The sequence below is a fragment of the Pseudorasbora parva genome, chromosome 5, assembly GCF_024679245.1.
Source record: "Pseudorasbora parva isolate DD20220531a chromosome 5, ASM2467924v1, whole genome shotgun sequence".
Taxonomy (NCBI): Eukaryota; Metazoa; Chordata; class Actinopteri; order Cypriniformes; family Gobionidae; genus Pseudorasbora; species Pseudorasbora parva.
Window position 1 is genome coordinate 15,703,693 of NC_090176.1, and position 15,570 is coordinate 15,719,262.

The window sequence follows — 15,570 nt, forward strand, 5'->3', positions numbered from 1 at the left end:
ACAAAGCTTATTACAGTTTTTGGATGGGAAACGTGCTGCAAATAAGTTTTGGAAACAAATCAACAGTAAACAGCATAGACTAAAATATAGATTCCTCTGATTTAAGTATTGATATTGGTTAATAAAAACGACAACCCGTTAAAATCCATAAGCAGCTTGTTTGAACAACAGAACTGTATGTGTTTTATCTTAATATTACTATAAATGTTGACATGACAATTAATACTTATTTTACAAATTAGATAAAATGGGCTCCTCAAACATTTCATGCATCGGGCTCAGGTTTGACACGTTTGTTTTGCAAGGAGAAATTTCATACCTCATCAACACCAGGGTTAAATTCATAACCGACAGCTACAGCTTTGAATCCGTAGAAACAGGCTTTCTCATCTTTCACATAATCTGATGCCGTTTCCAAGGAGAAGTGGGCTTCATTACCTTGGAAATGGAAATGAGTTAATGAGAGAGTATGGGATAACTCATTTTGAATAATAAAGATGGCAGCAGCCCATAAATTCACAGGCATAGGGATAATATTCTGTAAACAATCCCACAATCTTCCTGTTGAGATGTGGTGTTTATAAACCCTCTTTGGTACCACATATAAAAGATGTATCTGTTGACAGAGTAAAGACTCTCATTCAAGGGCCTGAAAGTGTCCTGGGAATGGTGTTAAGTAAACATCTGCTAATACTGTCAACAGTACCTAAATCAGCATGAAGGTATAAAGTATATATTTATAAAGATTGGTAGACAGGGACTTCACCGTTACCTGGCAGCACCAAGACAGTGGTGGGCCAACCAGTGGAGCCAAAGAATTTCTTGAGCTCGGTCCAGCTGTTGATGGTCTCGTGAGCCAGAGCTTTGGAGCCGAGTCCAGAGAAGTGCATTGATCGGCTGGGGATCAGGAGACGGAGAACATCTTCTGGCTGCGCCGTGCCACATTGAGGATCAAACTCAATGGTCATCCAGCGAACGCAGTCTGGGAAGGAAACCTGAAACGCCAGAGCATGGGAATGTGATTCAAGCGCTCTTAAGTAAGGTATAGTCAATACCGCATCTCATTTTGTAACAAGAAAAAGTATTTGTCAAAACAAGCTGAATGGTGGCTTTAAATATAAAAAAATAAAAATAAAAAATAAAAAAAAGGTTATGAAGGCCTTATTTTGTCTGAATACTTGGTTAGTTTAAAGAGAGATTTTGAAGTACTGAAGGCTTTGAGTTTACTAGTGTATTCTGGGTGGTTTTAGGGTGTTGCTAGGCAGTTGACTGTGTTCTAAAATTATGCTCAAGGTTCATTAACATTTATGCATTTGGCAGACGCTTTTATCCAAAGCGACTTACATTGCATTCAATGTACACATTTTTACATTATTGCCAGTTCTTGCTTTCCCTGGGAATCGAACCCATGACCTTGGCATTGCTAGCGCCACGCTCTACTGGTTGAGCTACAGGAAAGCCATTTAACATAAAAGGCATCATGAACTGATGAATAACATTTTCCTTGAGGTTTTCACACAAGAGGTTATAATACTATCAGAATAAATTTGTAAGTTTCACAACTGAAAACTTTGTTGTTAGTCCAAAAAACATATTTTATTGTAACCAAGTGCAGCAAATGATTCGTTGTGGAATGTGCCTATCTATGACCGCCTCTGCAGAAGAAAATCAACTTCTACTTTACTGTTGGAACTTTGGCCCCGCCCACTGGTGACAAGGAGAGAAGTGCATTACAGGATTAAAAATAACATTAACTTCTAAAGACTGTGTTGTTTTGTAACAATATTAATTATATAATTATTTATTCGTACGCGGTACACTTCACTGTGGTTGGTAGATCAGTCGTAATTACGGCATGGGCTTTGTAAACACTTTTACGATATGGACTCGAAAGCAATGACACAACATGTAAATAACTGTATTAATTCTAATTTTACATATGCATCTGCTTAAATTTGCTATTGCTTATTTCTGATTCCTCTTCACATGTGTTAAGTGCATGAGATTCAGCGCTCTTTCAGAAGATGCATAATAGTGCCCCTCCACCATTTAACAGTGAAAACTATTTAGTATTTTCCCCTGTAATGCGACAAGTTTAGTTAATAACTCGCATAAAGCCACTTATTAATGAAACAAATGAAAACAAGTTGCACTTTTACAAGTCAAAGGGTGAGTAAAATCATAACATTTGCGATTAGAAAATTGCAATATCGTGATTTCTATTTAATGTTGGTATATCATGCCGCCCTAGACTAAACTGTTTTTGTGTGCGTGAACGTGTGTGTGTGTGTGTGTGGGCATGTTTTTGTGACATGAGGACACAAATGTGTATAATGACATGGGTATGACATAGGTATTACAAGGAGTGGGTGAAATATGAGCCATCGGCGATGTCCCCACTTTTCAAAATGCTTATATATCATACAGGATGAGGTTTTTTTAGTGCAAAATGTTTCCTGTGATGTGTAGGTTTAGGAGCAGGGGCAGTGTAAGGGGATAGAAAATACGGTTTGTACAGTATAAAAACCATGGAATATCCCTATGTCACAAAATATATATGTGTTTGTGTGTGTGTGTGTTTCACTGTAAAGCATATTTAGCTGCAACCAAGGGACTGCCCACGACTCACCTTTTGACCCAAGTTTGAAAATTCTTGTTCTCATTGCTATATCGTTTTAAGTGCTTGTTGCTAGATAGTGACAGTTGCCTAATGGTTGCTAAGATGTTCAGGGTAGTTGTCAGAGTAATGCTAGGCGATTGCTAGATAGATTTGACTTCCCTCATTTTGTTGACTATACAGAAGAACACTAATGTTGTACCTTGTACTGGGTGACACCAGCCTGCTTGTAGGGGTGATCACTCTCGATGACAGCATAATGATTGGAGGTGGTGCAAGCTGATAGGCCCTGCTCCGGCTGGTTCCCAGTGGTGCTGTCTGTGGATTGGTTAGGATTGAAGGCTGGCGGAGCATATTTCTGGTTTAGGGCAGACACAGCTGGAAGAAGTTCCTGAACCAAACCAAATACCTCCACTGCAGCCTAATAGAAAATGATAACATTTTAAACAGTTAACCGAAGATATCGTGAGAAAAGAAAAAAGCTAACAATAGACAGACAGAGGATCCTTATCACATAACCCAAACTTGCCAATTCCACCAAGAAAAAATCTCTTACCTTAGGGACAGATGCAGCCACAGGACCAATGTATGCCAAAATAAGAGGTAGCAGCATCGAAAAGAGACTGGAGGAACTCAGAAGTTCAGGAATGTCTTCAACTGTAGAGACATCAGTAACATTAATCATCAAATGTGCATCAAACAGACTAATAGCAAATAGCTAATGATGCTGATCTAAAAGGGTAAATCACACAATAACAACCCAAGTAATCCCAAAATCACATGAAAAACAAAACATTATATATATATATATATATTTTTTTTTTTTTGAAAATGCAATTTATTCCAGTGATTCAAATGTGAATTTTCAGCCTCATTGATCCGGACTTCACTGTGACCCTTCAGAAATCAATCTAATATGCTGATTTGGTGCTCAAGAAATGATATGATTAACATCAATGACAGACATCAGCAGATTCACTGGACTGCTGGACACGGTTCTGAACCTATTTTCTCAAAACTCACTTAATATCTTATTTAATACTGTGCTTACGAGGATACTGACATAATTTTTTGTTTTGTCCTTTGCATGAAAGAAAACTCAACGCAGCACTGGCATGCTGTCTGAAGTGGCATTCTGTGTGTGCTATATGAGCCATTTCACAAACGCCGCGCCAGTACAGATTTTAGTTATTTGTGTGGTCTTATCACGCTTAAATGGTTTAATAACACTTGAATGAATGATAGCATGATTATATACTACAGTACAGTCAAAGAATGACAGAAAAAAGAATGCTATGTTAATTGTTACACACACACACACCCAGACAAAAAGCCTATAAAGACATATTTATGACAATTAAGCATATTTTCCCCAATTCTCATTACCGTAATGCAGTTTGATTTCTTTTTTTTTTAAATCCCATTACCTTAAATGATGAATCTCATGAGATTTGCATTGCTATACTGAACCTTACCATGATCAATAAACACGTTTAATTCAAATAATTTATGTGAATCACTGTAATGTAGCTTTTTTGCATTAGGCTAATGAGATGCTTAATTATCATGTAAATTGTGTTTTAATCCAAATGTTCCTATATCATGTCAAATTTAATTCCTTATTTCTATCATAACATTAGCTCAACCAATGGCGTGAGGTGGGCTGTGACTGTTTTTGTGCAACCAATAGCAGAGTAGTATTTGGGAAACCTAAGGAAATGATCCTCACCGTCTACAGCAAAGGCCCTGTGGAGGAGGTCTTTGGCCGCCCGCACCACCACGCTGACTACAGAAAGAGCACGGCTGCAGTTCTTGTCCTCTTCATTGGCTTTGCTTAAGAGCTGTGATTGCAGGTCGCCATCATATTCACTCCTGCAACAAACAATCACCGTCAAGAAGGTGCTGCATCTTAGGAGATCAGAAGGATTTTTTTAGGCGTATAAAAGAATATATATAGTGCGGACCTATAAAAGAGAATCTGAGGTATCTGGCCTCTGGTCTGGTTTGTGCCATTGCTGCTCAGGCTGCAGGTGCTGAAGGTGAAGGCAACTCCATCAGAGCACTGTACGGTGGTCATGCCTCCATCCCCATTGGCTGTGCGGCTGCCATAGTTACGCAGGCGGACAGCATATTTCACATTCTCCTGCAAGAGCAACAGGGTGGAAGTGAGTTTGTGCCAAAGTGAAGTTTATGCTTTGTGTGATTCATGTGTAAAATTCACAGCACCTTCAGAGGAACAGCTTTGTCCAGACGGATCTCAGCGATGTCACTGGGGGAGTCGTCGGTGCTGTAAGTGCCTTTGACCAGTTCTAGAGACGTCCATCTGTGGGAGTGGGTGGAATCTCCAGGGTGCTCCGTCTGAGCCTGATAAAACAGGGCAGATGGACAAAACAGGAACACAGAGAGAAACAACAGGGTAAGACATTAGGAGAACTCATTCACATGCTCTAACTTGAAGGAATGTGAAGCTTCTTAAAAAAATCCTCCTTTCATGTTCCACATAAAAAAAACAGCCATTTTAGGTGTAGTGACTTTTTTCTTTTAGCTGAACACAAAGTTGTATTAAATAATTACCTGGCTTTTCCCAGCTTTGTAATGGCACTGAATAGTGCCTGAGTTTTTGAAGCTCCAAAAAGCACATCCATCCATCAAAAAAATAATCCATACTCCAGAGGGTTAATAATTATAGAAAAATATCCACATTTACAACTAAAAAATCACTGGCTTCCGGCAACAGCCGTAAGCAAGTTCACGAGCGAGTCAAGCTCTGGCGGAAGGGTGACCTCTGACTTAAGGTATGACGTAGGACATATGACTTAGGCATAGCGTAGGCTAGGCGAGAATAGGCACCTCTCACGAAAACCAAAGTAACTCTTGTGAATGTGCGTACAGCCACTGGATGCGCTGGATGGATGAGTGGATGGGTGTGCTTTTCGCCGTTTCAAAAACTCTGCGACTATTTAATGCCATTACAAAGCTAGGAAGAGACAGGGTACTATTTAATGTACACTAATGTATATAGCCGAATCTAAGACAACCTTTAATATAAGATGACCCCCCATTTTCCAGACTTATTTTTTTGGGAAAATCTGGTTTTCAACAGAAAAAAAATTGTAATTGAAAATTCTACTGATAATTCATTAGCATAGTGGCATTCATTGAATAGTTCATGTGCTTTTCATTCAGATAAGTAAATCGGTCATTCACTTGTCCGAGTAAAAAAATGTGCTTGTCGGGAAAACCACTGTTTACCACTGTTTCTCTGTGTGAGCGGCATACTTGAGTTGTGATTTATCCTCAAAAGGCTGCGTGAGCATCAACAGCGCCACCTTATTATCGTCAGTTTAATAGATATGTGAATTTGTCTATATCGCAAATATAAGACGACCCCCCATTTTTCAACCTCGTCCTATATTCGGGTATATACGGTATATTGCCAGAACTATTAGGACACCCCTCCAACTCATTGAATTCAGGTGTTCCAATCACTTCCATAGCAAGAGATGTATAAAATCAAGTACCTAGGCATGCAGACGCGTCTACAAATATTTGTGAAATAATGGGTACATGGTAGGTTGCCACCTGTGAAGTTAGTTCATTCATGGTATTTTCTCACTACTTAATATTTCACAGTCAATTGTGTGTGGTATTATAACAAAGTGGAAGCAACTGGGAACAAAAGCAACTCAGTCACAAAGTGGTAGTCCATGTAAAATCACAGAGCGGGGTCAGCACATGCTGAGGCAAATATTGCACAGAAGTTGGCAACTTTCTGCAGAGTCAATATCTACAGATCTCCAAACTCCTAACTGTTCTCAGGAGTGACGAATCATGTTTCTCTGTCTGGACACCTGATGGACGAGTCTGGGATTGGCGGTTGCCAGGAGAACGGTACTTGTCTGACTGCATTGCAAAGTTTGGTGGAAAGGGATTATGGTGTGGGGTTGTTCTTCAGGGGTTGGGCTTGGCCTCTTAGTTCCAGTCAAGTTCCAGTTAAGAGATTTTGGACAATTTCATACTCCCAACTTTGTGGGAACAGTTTGGTGATTAAGAATGGGATGTCAATGTACAGCCAGGCATCTCTGGCAATATAGTCTAACTCTGATTGTGTTCGGCTAAAAGAAGAAAGCCATATACACCTAGGATGGCTTGAGGTTGAGTAAATGTTGTGATCATTTTTATATTTGGGTGAACTATTCCTTTAAATGGCATAAGTGTAGCTTTCGTGAGACATAAGGCGATGAATAAAGAAAATAACTTACATCATCAGCGAGCACCTCCAGCTCATACTCATGGATGCCTCCTCCCCCGTACACACAGAAACCCACCAGCACCACCCCTGGCTTGTCCACAGTGAAGCAGATGGCGTCGGGGGAGCCGTTCCCCGTGTTCCAGCTGCGTCCCTGGCTGGTCTTAGTGAAGCGATTGGGGGTGGACTTCACCGAGTGCAGGGAGTTCAGCCCGTCCACCTGCACAACAACAGTCAAAAAGTTACAAAAGTGTAAACAAGAACTTACATTTATTTTAGAGGGATTTTTAGATTTTAAATTTGTTTGGAAAAAGAATATTTGGAAATGGAAAATAAAAATGCTACATTTTTGGGTCAACTATCCTTTAAAGATGTTTTTCCAGCAGGTGGCAGTAGGCCAGATAAGACTAACTGAGAGAGGATGTTTTTGTTTTTGAACAGGAGCCTCCATGACAACCAAGAGCTAAAACCCTGCTCTTCCTGTGCTATTGCAAACAACAGAGACTGGTGCCATTTTTGTAACTCTATTAGCCAGCATACGATTTATATTCCTTCTTTGGTAACGAACAGTGTTAAAGAGCAGCAAAGCAGCCGTAACTGTCTGGATTACATACTCAAACAGAGCATGACATGCCAGTTACCATGGCAACAGGCCAATGGCCTTTTCCAAAACCGCCAGAGAGAGGGGAGAGACGGACTGCAGTAGACTGTTGTGGTCCTGTGGAGGACACACCTGTTCTCATGACTCAGCAGGCGACATAGAATCTGGGCACTTTCCATTTTTGCACTGATAATTGGAAATAAATCTACACAATTCAATGCTTTTAAACAGTAAAATGTTAAAGCAGTCCAACGTGTTAGACAGTTAGAGTAGCACGCTTATTGATTAGATTACAAAATGTGTAATAAAAAAGGTACAGGTCCTTCAATAATAAAATTAAGTTTCTTTGGGGCAATACAGATGCAGATTCACGAACATGAAGATCTCATGAAACGGAGAGAACGATTTTTTCCTCCACTATCTAAAAGCTATTTATGGCCAGTCGGTAACTGTAATGCAATTAGAGCAGCAGGGCGAATGCTCTGCGGACAAAGAGAGACAAGGGGTGTGTGTATGTGAGGAGAAGAGGAATGAGAAAGTAGTAGAATATTTGTCCTTCTAACCTCAGATCCGAGAGCAGAGGCGGTGAGCTCACTGACAATACTGGCCAGCAGGCCACATGTGTTGGACACCAGATGAGGAGAAAAGAGCTCAACCTCCTTCCTCAGACTCTTCCTCACAGGAAGCACCACGATGACAAGCATCTTCTCCAGAACCTCCCGGAAAGTCGTCATACCCATGAGATTCTCTTCCGTCTGATCAAAACACGACAGAGTATTTAGTAAAAGCTGAGGCAGATGAACATTACTAAAATGTTTTATATTTAAAATAAATTGATTAAGCATGTTCAAACAGATGATGGTACTCACGTGGCTGAGTTTCTCCATGTGTGCCACCAGCAGGGGGAAGCGGTGAGCCAGAGCAGAGTCATTCTCCGTGCTGACCTGCTTGACGAGGGAGCGCAGCAACACCTCCCCGTCGTAAGCGATGGGCAAGATGGAGGTCAGCTTGACCGACGTATTACACAGCGCTGACATCACCGCAGCCAGCAGACGGCTGCTCGACGTGCGGAAGTTCGCCTCTTGAATGTCCTGGAGGTCGACATGAAGGTCAATGTTATGATTAGTAGAGCCTTGCTGCACTTAACCGGACTATACGTCTGATACCAATCGAGAAACAATTGTATTCCTCAGTAAATATGTGGGAGGCTGTTTTTGAAGATTAAATTTTTTTGTGTAGATAATCTTTCTGATTAAGAATGTGACTGGAGATATTTTAGAGCTCAAATTCATCAGGCCTAAATCTGTTAAGTGGCTCATTTGCAGAGTGAGCTAGGAACTGAATGTGGTTCAGCTGAAAAAGTTGCAGTAAAAGCAGCTGCAGGCAGTAAACGGAGCGGCCGGAGGAGCAAAGTAAGTGTTTTAACTTCTCAAATTAAATCCTATTAAAAGATAAGCTTCCAAAGGCATGAACTGAAAACGCGGCAGACTGCACACTTGCTGTGAATCTATGCCACGGTCGCGTTTACCCCAGGTCTCATCACAAGCTCATTTAGCTCATCACGAATGTTTGTAATTTGACTCCTGCTGCGTTTGTGCTGACACTTCCTCAGCGGCTAAATCACATTATATTGAACAGACACTTTCAGTTTTTAATTGTATTGTCTGTTCTCTAACTGAACTGATTTTATGAAAATGAACACGGTGGGGGGAAAGTGAAAGTGATCCAGTTATTCAGCAGCGTTGGCTTTGGGAGTGGCCTAGTAGGGCAGCGAAGCATTCTGGGAATTGTTGTCTTTCATCCCCATGAGACAAAAATATCTTTTCTCAGTCTAGAAAGCACCAAATAAAAAAATAATTTCACATTTCTACTACATTAATCATCCAGTTTAAATACAGATTCATCTTCCCAGCGCTGAAGTACCCCTTTAAAAGAACACCTTTAAAAAGCACAGTATATATAAATCTTTCCTAAAGCATTAAAAAGCAAAAAGATTGTACATTTCCCCCATATTAACTCTTTCAGTCAAATGAACTAAAATACACAAAATATTATAGCCACATATTAAAAATATTAGCCACATATACATACACGTATTAGCCACATATACATATTAAAAAATAAAATAAAAAATGTAATGATAACAATAATTGTGCAAAGATAATTTACTATTTCTTCCTTTTGATGACTTAAAGGGATAGTCCACCTAAAAATAAATATTCTAGAATCATTTACTCACTTTCTTTCTCCTGCTAATCATAAAATAAGATATTTTGAAGAATGTTGATGCCCAGACTGTATTTTGTCTATATAGTGGATGTCACTGAAACCCGAATCACCAATGAGTTACCAACATTATTCAAAATATCTTCATTTGTGTTCCACAGAAGAAAGTAAGCCATACGGTTTTGGAAAGACATGGGGGTGAGTCTACACTGACCTTAAAGGGTTAGTTCACCCAAAAATGAAATTGATGTCATTAACTCCTCACCCTAATGTCGTTCCACACCCGTAAGACCTCCGTTCATCTTCGGAACACAGTTTAAGATATTTTATATTTTGTCCGAGAGCGTATGCAAGTGTATGTATAAATATACTAAATATAAAATATTTAGTATATTTAGTTCTATTTATTACATTGGCGATCCGAATCATGAATCAATACGCTGATTCATAATCGTTCGAATCTTTGTTTGAGGATTGAAAACAAACCCGGAAGAGAAGACAATGCTGAATAAAGTCGTAGTTTTTGTTATTTTTGGACCAAAATGTATTTTGGATGCTTCAAGATATTTTAGTTAACTAACTGATGTCACATATTGACTACTTTAATGATGTTTTTATTCCCTTTCTGGACATGGACAGTATACTGTGCATACACTTGGATACGCTCTCGGACTAAATATAAAATATTTTAAACTGTGCTCCGAAGATGAACGGAGGTCTTACGGGTGTGGAACGACATTAGGGTGAGTCATTAATGACATCAATTTCATTTTTGGGTGAACGAACCCTTTAATCTGTACAATGACACTATTTTCTTCTAGAGCTGCTATAAAGCCGAAACAAACTTTGTTGCTTTACTTTCCCTGTTACTGTAGCTGCTATGCAACGATTTGTATTGTAAAAAGCATTATATAAATAAAGGTGACTTGACTAGAATCTCTAATGATTGTGAATACCTGGTCCAGGCAGTTGAGCAGGTCGCAGAGGCAGGCCCACTGCAGGGCAGGGGTGGGGTAGAAGGAGTGAAAGCAGGCGGTGAAGGTGTTGTGACACTCCTGCAGCACAGCCTCCAGCAACGTGAGGGGCTGACTCAGATATCCCTGCGGGTCATTGTCCAGCTTGGTCAGGCAGTTGTCCATTCCCTCCGACAGGATCTTCTTCAGGAGGCTGCGTGTCTTTCCTACGCACTCCGCCAGCTTGCTGGACTCCTCCACAACAGCTTTGGTACTGGCTGGATAAGAGACACAGACAGGCAGTATAAGATGCATGTAGATGCGATGTGGTCCAAACAGTATGCTGTCAGGTAAAGGTCCTCAAGACATGTGCTTAAAGGACAAGTGTGACATGAGACCTTGGCAGTCAATATAGATTACATCTGTAACTCAAGGGAATTCCACTCGGGATATATATATAGTACGACTCAGCAAGAAGTGTCAGCACAGATTCAGTGTGTAACAATAAGACTAGGTGACAAGGTCTAGTAGTACAGTGTCAAGAGTCACAGCAGTGTTCAAAATCAATTTTAATTAACACCTATTTTTTAGCACACTTAAGAGCACATGCTCTTATGTTGAATTATTTAGGAGAACGATAAAATGTTATGGACAAAATGAAAATGTTTCAAATAACGTGTTTAAAGTTGCTACAGTTCCGTGCAAAAGAAACAGTCAATGTAGCAGAGCCTTTACAGTTGATTAATGTGAAGTAATTTTTCACATGGATTTTTAGTATACCATTGAATAATGACTGAATACATTAGCTTAATCAAAAAAATATTGTTTATTTATTTCAGTCCAGCACACCAGTGCAATGTTTGCCATTAAGTGTAGCAAAGGCATATTTGTGATATTTGAGGCTCGGTGATACGCAAATTCCTTGTTGTAAAGCTTGCACACAACCATGCTCTTGTCGACGCTTCCATCCTTTCGTTTTTTAAAACAAAATTTCAGATCCAAAGGGCCAAGCAAAGCGGCCTCATCAGCTTCTTCGTTCATGTTCACTATGTTTTGTTGTTGTCGTGACTCATGAGTGCTAGTTGGTGGTCCGCCGAAACTCATTCATTGAAAAACGTTCCGTTTATTTGCGTAATTAATTAACGCGTTAAAGTCCCGTAATTAATTCATCTTAATTAACGCGTTCCCGTTGTTATATGTGATATGTGTATATGTATATGTGTTATTTGTATAAGTCCCGGCCCTAGTTTATATGTGAATAAAAGACTAAATTCAATTGGTTCATCATATAAAGTGATCATGTCTCAATTCATATGGATTAGTTTTACAGTCTCTGTATGATCTTTTTGAAGCATCAAAGTGTCAGTTGCATAGCTGTCTATGAACGACAGAAAGCTCTCACATTTCATCAAAAATATCTTCATTTGTTTTCCGAAGATGAACGGAAGTCTTATAAGGTTTGAAATGACATCAGGGTGATTTATTAATAATAGAAACTGTCCCTTTAAGAAGTTTGCTATGCATAAAATGTATTGATGATTTTGATGAACTGAGCCAATGTTCAGTTGTTAGATAAACAGTTAGTGGGGTGCCACTTTAACCCCTTTAAACAACAGAGGAGATATAGTACCAGAAATGGGGAAGATCTCGCAGATGTAGACACGCAACAGCCGCAGACAGCAGGTGCCCACAAACCGCAGGCGCTCCAAATCCAAAAGGGTGGCTGTGAACTGGAAACCCTTCAGTCCCCTAAGTTCCTCCACCCCCAACACCAGCGTGGTCCAGCTCCAGTGCAGGATACTCAGCAGAGACTCAAAACAGTCCTGACACAAGAACAAACACACACAACTTGGAAATGAACCAAGGATCTGACCTATTACTAGCTTGGCTTGTTCGTTTGACTGCACCAGGCGGATAGGTCAAGAAAAAAGCGCCAATAGTAAAGGGATTTCCTTAAAATAACAAGCAATAAAAATACTCTAAAATAAACCATTCCAAATTGGCTGCTGTACATCTGTTCCCTGCAAATTTTATTTTAAGACAAGGATATTATGTGAAAATACAAGCTAGTAATGCTAACAACTCCTTTTCAGGAAATTGCCAGTCAAATTTTCAGCATGAGCACATATATGGGTCGATGACAAAGGATGACGGGATGGTGGAAAATAGGTGTTTTTTTACAATCTAGTTTAAAATGTGCCAAGTCATAAGTAACTGTATATTTATGACAGCTTACATTTTTGTGTAAGTGGTGAAACCAAGTAAAAGGTAATAAAATATTTTCTGTACAACATATACATTTTAAAAAAGTTTTTTTTTTTTCACATTTATTTCTATATCCAAAAAGGTCTTCATTGCCTAAAAAGGGGCTTCATAAATAATGGTTATACCACGCTGAATTTGATTAGTGAAAATCTTGTTTTAATATGAAAATATTTAATACAAAACTGTTTCACTGTTTGTTTCATCAGGTAAAGATTTTCAGAATTAAAAGTCTTTAATGTAACTCTTTATTTATTAAAATCAGCAGTTACACCGCCGAGACATTTACATTAAGCCTTCACACAAATGACATTTGTCAGTATGATATTTTTTTTTAAAAGAAATAACAGTTTCCAAAAAAACTTTGCTTCAGTAACTTGTGTGAAGTAAAACGTAATCAAATAGCCTGTACGTAAATATGAATTACATTTAATGTCTTTTTTGAGGATTTTATTGGATCTGGGGGGAAAACAAAACAAAAAACATTTAAGCTTCTCTTTATTGGCCCATAAGCAATTTTTGTACACACATACCACAGACACGGTCCTGGCGAAAGAACGCTTGAGGATGTGAACAGGCTCACTGGTCTGCTGCTTTCCTTTGGATGTGTTACCATCATTAGAGGGCAACCTGGAAAATCAGAATAACGTGTATGTGGAAAAAAAAATACACCTGATACACAAAAGTAACACGCACAGAAGTAAAATTTCCTATGTACCTATACAGCAGCTGAGGTATTTGTCCAGCATTCACATCAGTACCGTTGTTTGATTTCTTCGAGCTCTTGAACTGAAACACCACACTGCAGGAGAGAGATCATGATGATATTCCTTGCTTTCTAGTATTACAAATAATAACAGTAATGAGCGTGTTTGTACCCATCATCAGTGGTGATGGTTGCCTGGCCGTGGGAGCCGCAGTCACTGCTGGGTCCAGACACGCGAGCCCATGCCACATACCACCAGCCCAACTGCAGCAGCACAGGCTCATCGAACATCATGGCGTACTTCTCCCTGCATACATAAAACAAAACATCACAAATCATTACACCAATATTGATATTATTTTTTGTGCAATGTTTTGCTTTTGCATTCATTTAAATGAATCAGATTTGTTTTCAATTAAATATAAAATAAACTAACTGAAAAAAAGGGTTAAAAGTTACAATACTACAACGATAAGCTAAAATATATCAAAACATATATAAAAAAAAATAATAATAATGAACACTGACGATATAAAACATAATATATACTGTATATACATAACTGTAGCATATATCCTGCTTTCAAGATACACTACTCCGTAATAATAGTAGCTGTAATTAATTCTGTAACACTTTGAGATTTTGTTAAATATAAAGTGCATTATAAATAAAATGTATTATTATTATTATTATTACTCCACCAGCACTCTTGAAACGATGAAATTGTTCTATTGTTTTGGATGGTACTTATATAAAGGCATACCGAGCAGCACAGTCATAGGCCAGAACATCTGTCTCAGCCAGTAGGTCTCCATCAGTTTCATGGTCTCCTCCATCTGGACCCAGCTCAAACAGCTGCAAACACAATCACAGCTTTCAATCATAAACCAAAAACCAGAAAACTCATGAGAATGAAGTGGGCTGAAGGTCAAAACAAAGAAACTCAGATAGCACCTGACCTTGATCTTTGCAGTATACTCCCCTCTGCCTCCAAAAAGACCCAATCCCCCTAACAAGATGTCGGCATCTGCGCAGAAGCGGATGGCTTCCACAGAGTGGGCAGAGTAACCCCAGCCTCCTCCATGGCCTAGAAATAACATTGTGCAAAACAAGTTTTTTACCTTTCATTTTAATTGAAAAATTCCAATAAATCAGTCAAATCGCTTATGCTGCTGGAAATTGCCAACACTCATATTCAAAATACTGATTGTTTTTCCATAAGTTGTGCATGTGAAGGCCCCTTCAAAAATATTATTTAGAAAAGTAACAGCTATAGTGTCATAAAACATGATTTTGGATGAACTCACTCTCAAAGCGATTGACCACACTGTAGTCCTCTTTAGAGTAGACCTTCATCACAGCCTGAGTCTCTTCCTCAGCACTGGCCACACCCATCTTCAGCTCCTGCATCGCAGCCAGTGTGTCCAGACAACCTGAACACAGAATAAAAACAACAACTGACACACTACAACTATAAGAGTGGACTGAGAGAGTTTGATTTTTATTATTATTATTTTCCCTGAGGTCCACTTATAATGTTAATGAATGCTTTTGAAAATAATTTTGTCAATGTATTTTTTTCTGGCTATTTCCACCTTCTCTATTACCCTTAGAATGAAACGGTTAGTTAACGTTTAAAAACACAGCCTGCTATTTTGCTTTCACAAGCAATGGCTAGCTGTTAGATCTAATAACATTTTTAAAGTATTCAATTCTTCAAAAACAGATACCTTGGTCTAAAACTCTCAAGTCACTGTCACAGAAGACCAAAAATATTTGAAAGATATATATAAAAAAAGAAACTTAAGCTGCTAATTTGTAAATCTTAGGGACCCGTGTGAAGGTGATGATAAAAGGGGCAATATTTTGAGCAATGTTACTGTCATGGGGCAACCAGGTGAGAGACAGGTCCCACGACCGTTCTAAAGTATCCAGACAGAAATTTGTTGCCCATTC

General features: G+C 39.1%; 1 protein-coding gene across 17 annotated transcripts in view; it reads right to left on the reverse strand.

Moving 5' to 3' along the window:
- Window positions 1-15,570, reverse strand: part of mycbp2 (MYC binding protein 2) — a 138,867-nt gene that overhangs the window by 46,485 nt on the left and 76,812 nt on the right. For all 17 annotated transcript variants that reach the window (XM_067443302.1, XM_067443308.1, XM_067443319.1 and 14 more), the window contains 18 exons: window positions 14,922-15,047; window positions 14,574-14,701; window positions 14,378-14,469; window positions 13,787-13,921; window positions 13,627-13,710; window positions 13,442-13,538; window positions 12,277-12,469; window positions 10,650-10,924; window positions 8,337-8,558; window positions 8,031-8,222; window positions 6,880-7,086; window positions 4,844-4,981; window positions 4,582-4,760; window positions 4,347-4,489; window positions 3,174-3,274; window positions 2,820-3,038; window positions 773-995; window positions 320-438 (listed from right to left, as the gene is read on the reverse strand). In XM_067443302.1, the coding sequence (XP_067299403.1) occupies window positions 320-438; window positions 773-995; window positions 2,820-3,038; window positions 3,174-3,274; window positions 4,347-4,489; window positions 4,582-4,760; window positions 4,844-4,981; window positions 6,880-7,086; window positions 8,031-8,222; window positions 8,337-8,558; window positions 10,650-10,924; window positions 12,277-12,469; window positions 13,442-13,538; window positions 13,627-13,710; window positions 13,787-13,921; window positions 14,378-14,469; window positions 14,574-14,701; window positions 14,922-15,047 (2,873 nt within the window). The remainder of the gene's footprint in view (window positions 1-319; window positions 439-772; window positions 996-2,819; window positions 3,039-3,173; window positions 3,275-4,346; window positions 4,490-4,581; window positions 4,761-4,843; window positions 4,982-6,879; window positions 7,087-8,030; window positions 8,223-8,336; window positions 8,559-10,649; window positions 10,925-12,276; window positions 12,470-13,441; window positions 13,539-13,626; window positions 13,711-13,786; window positions 13,922-14,377; window positions 14,470-14,573; window positions 14,702-14,921; window positions 15,048-15,570) is intronic.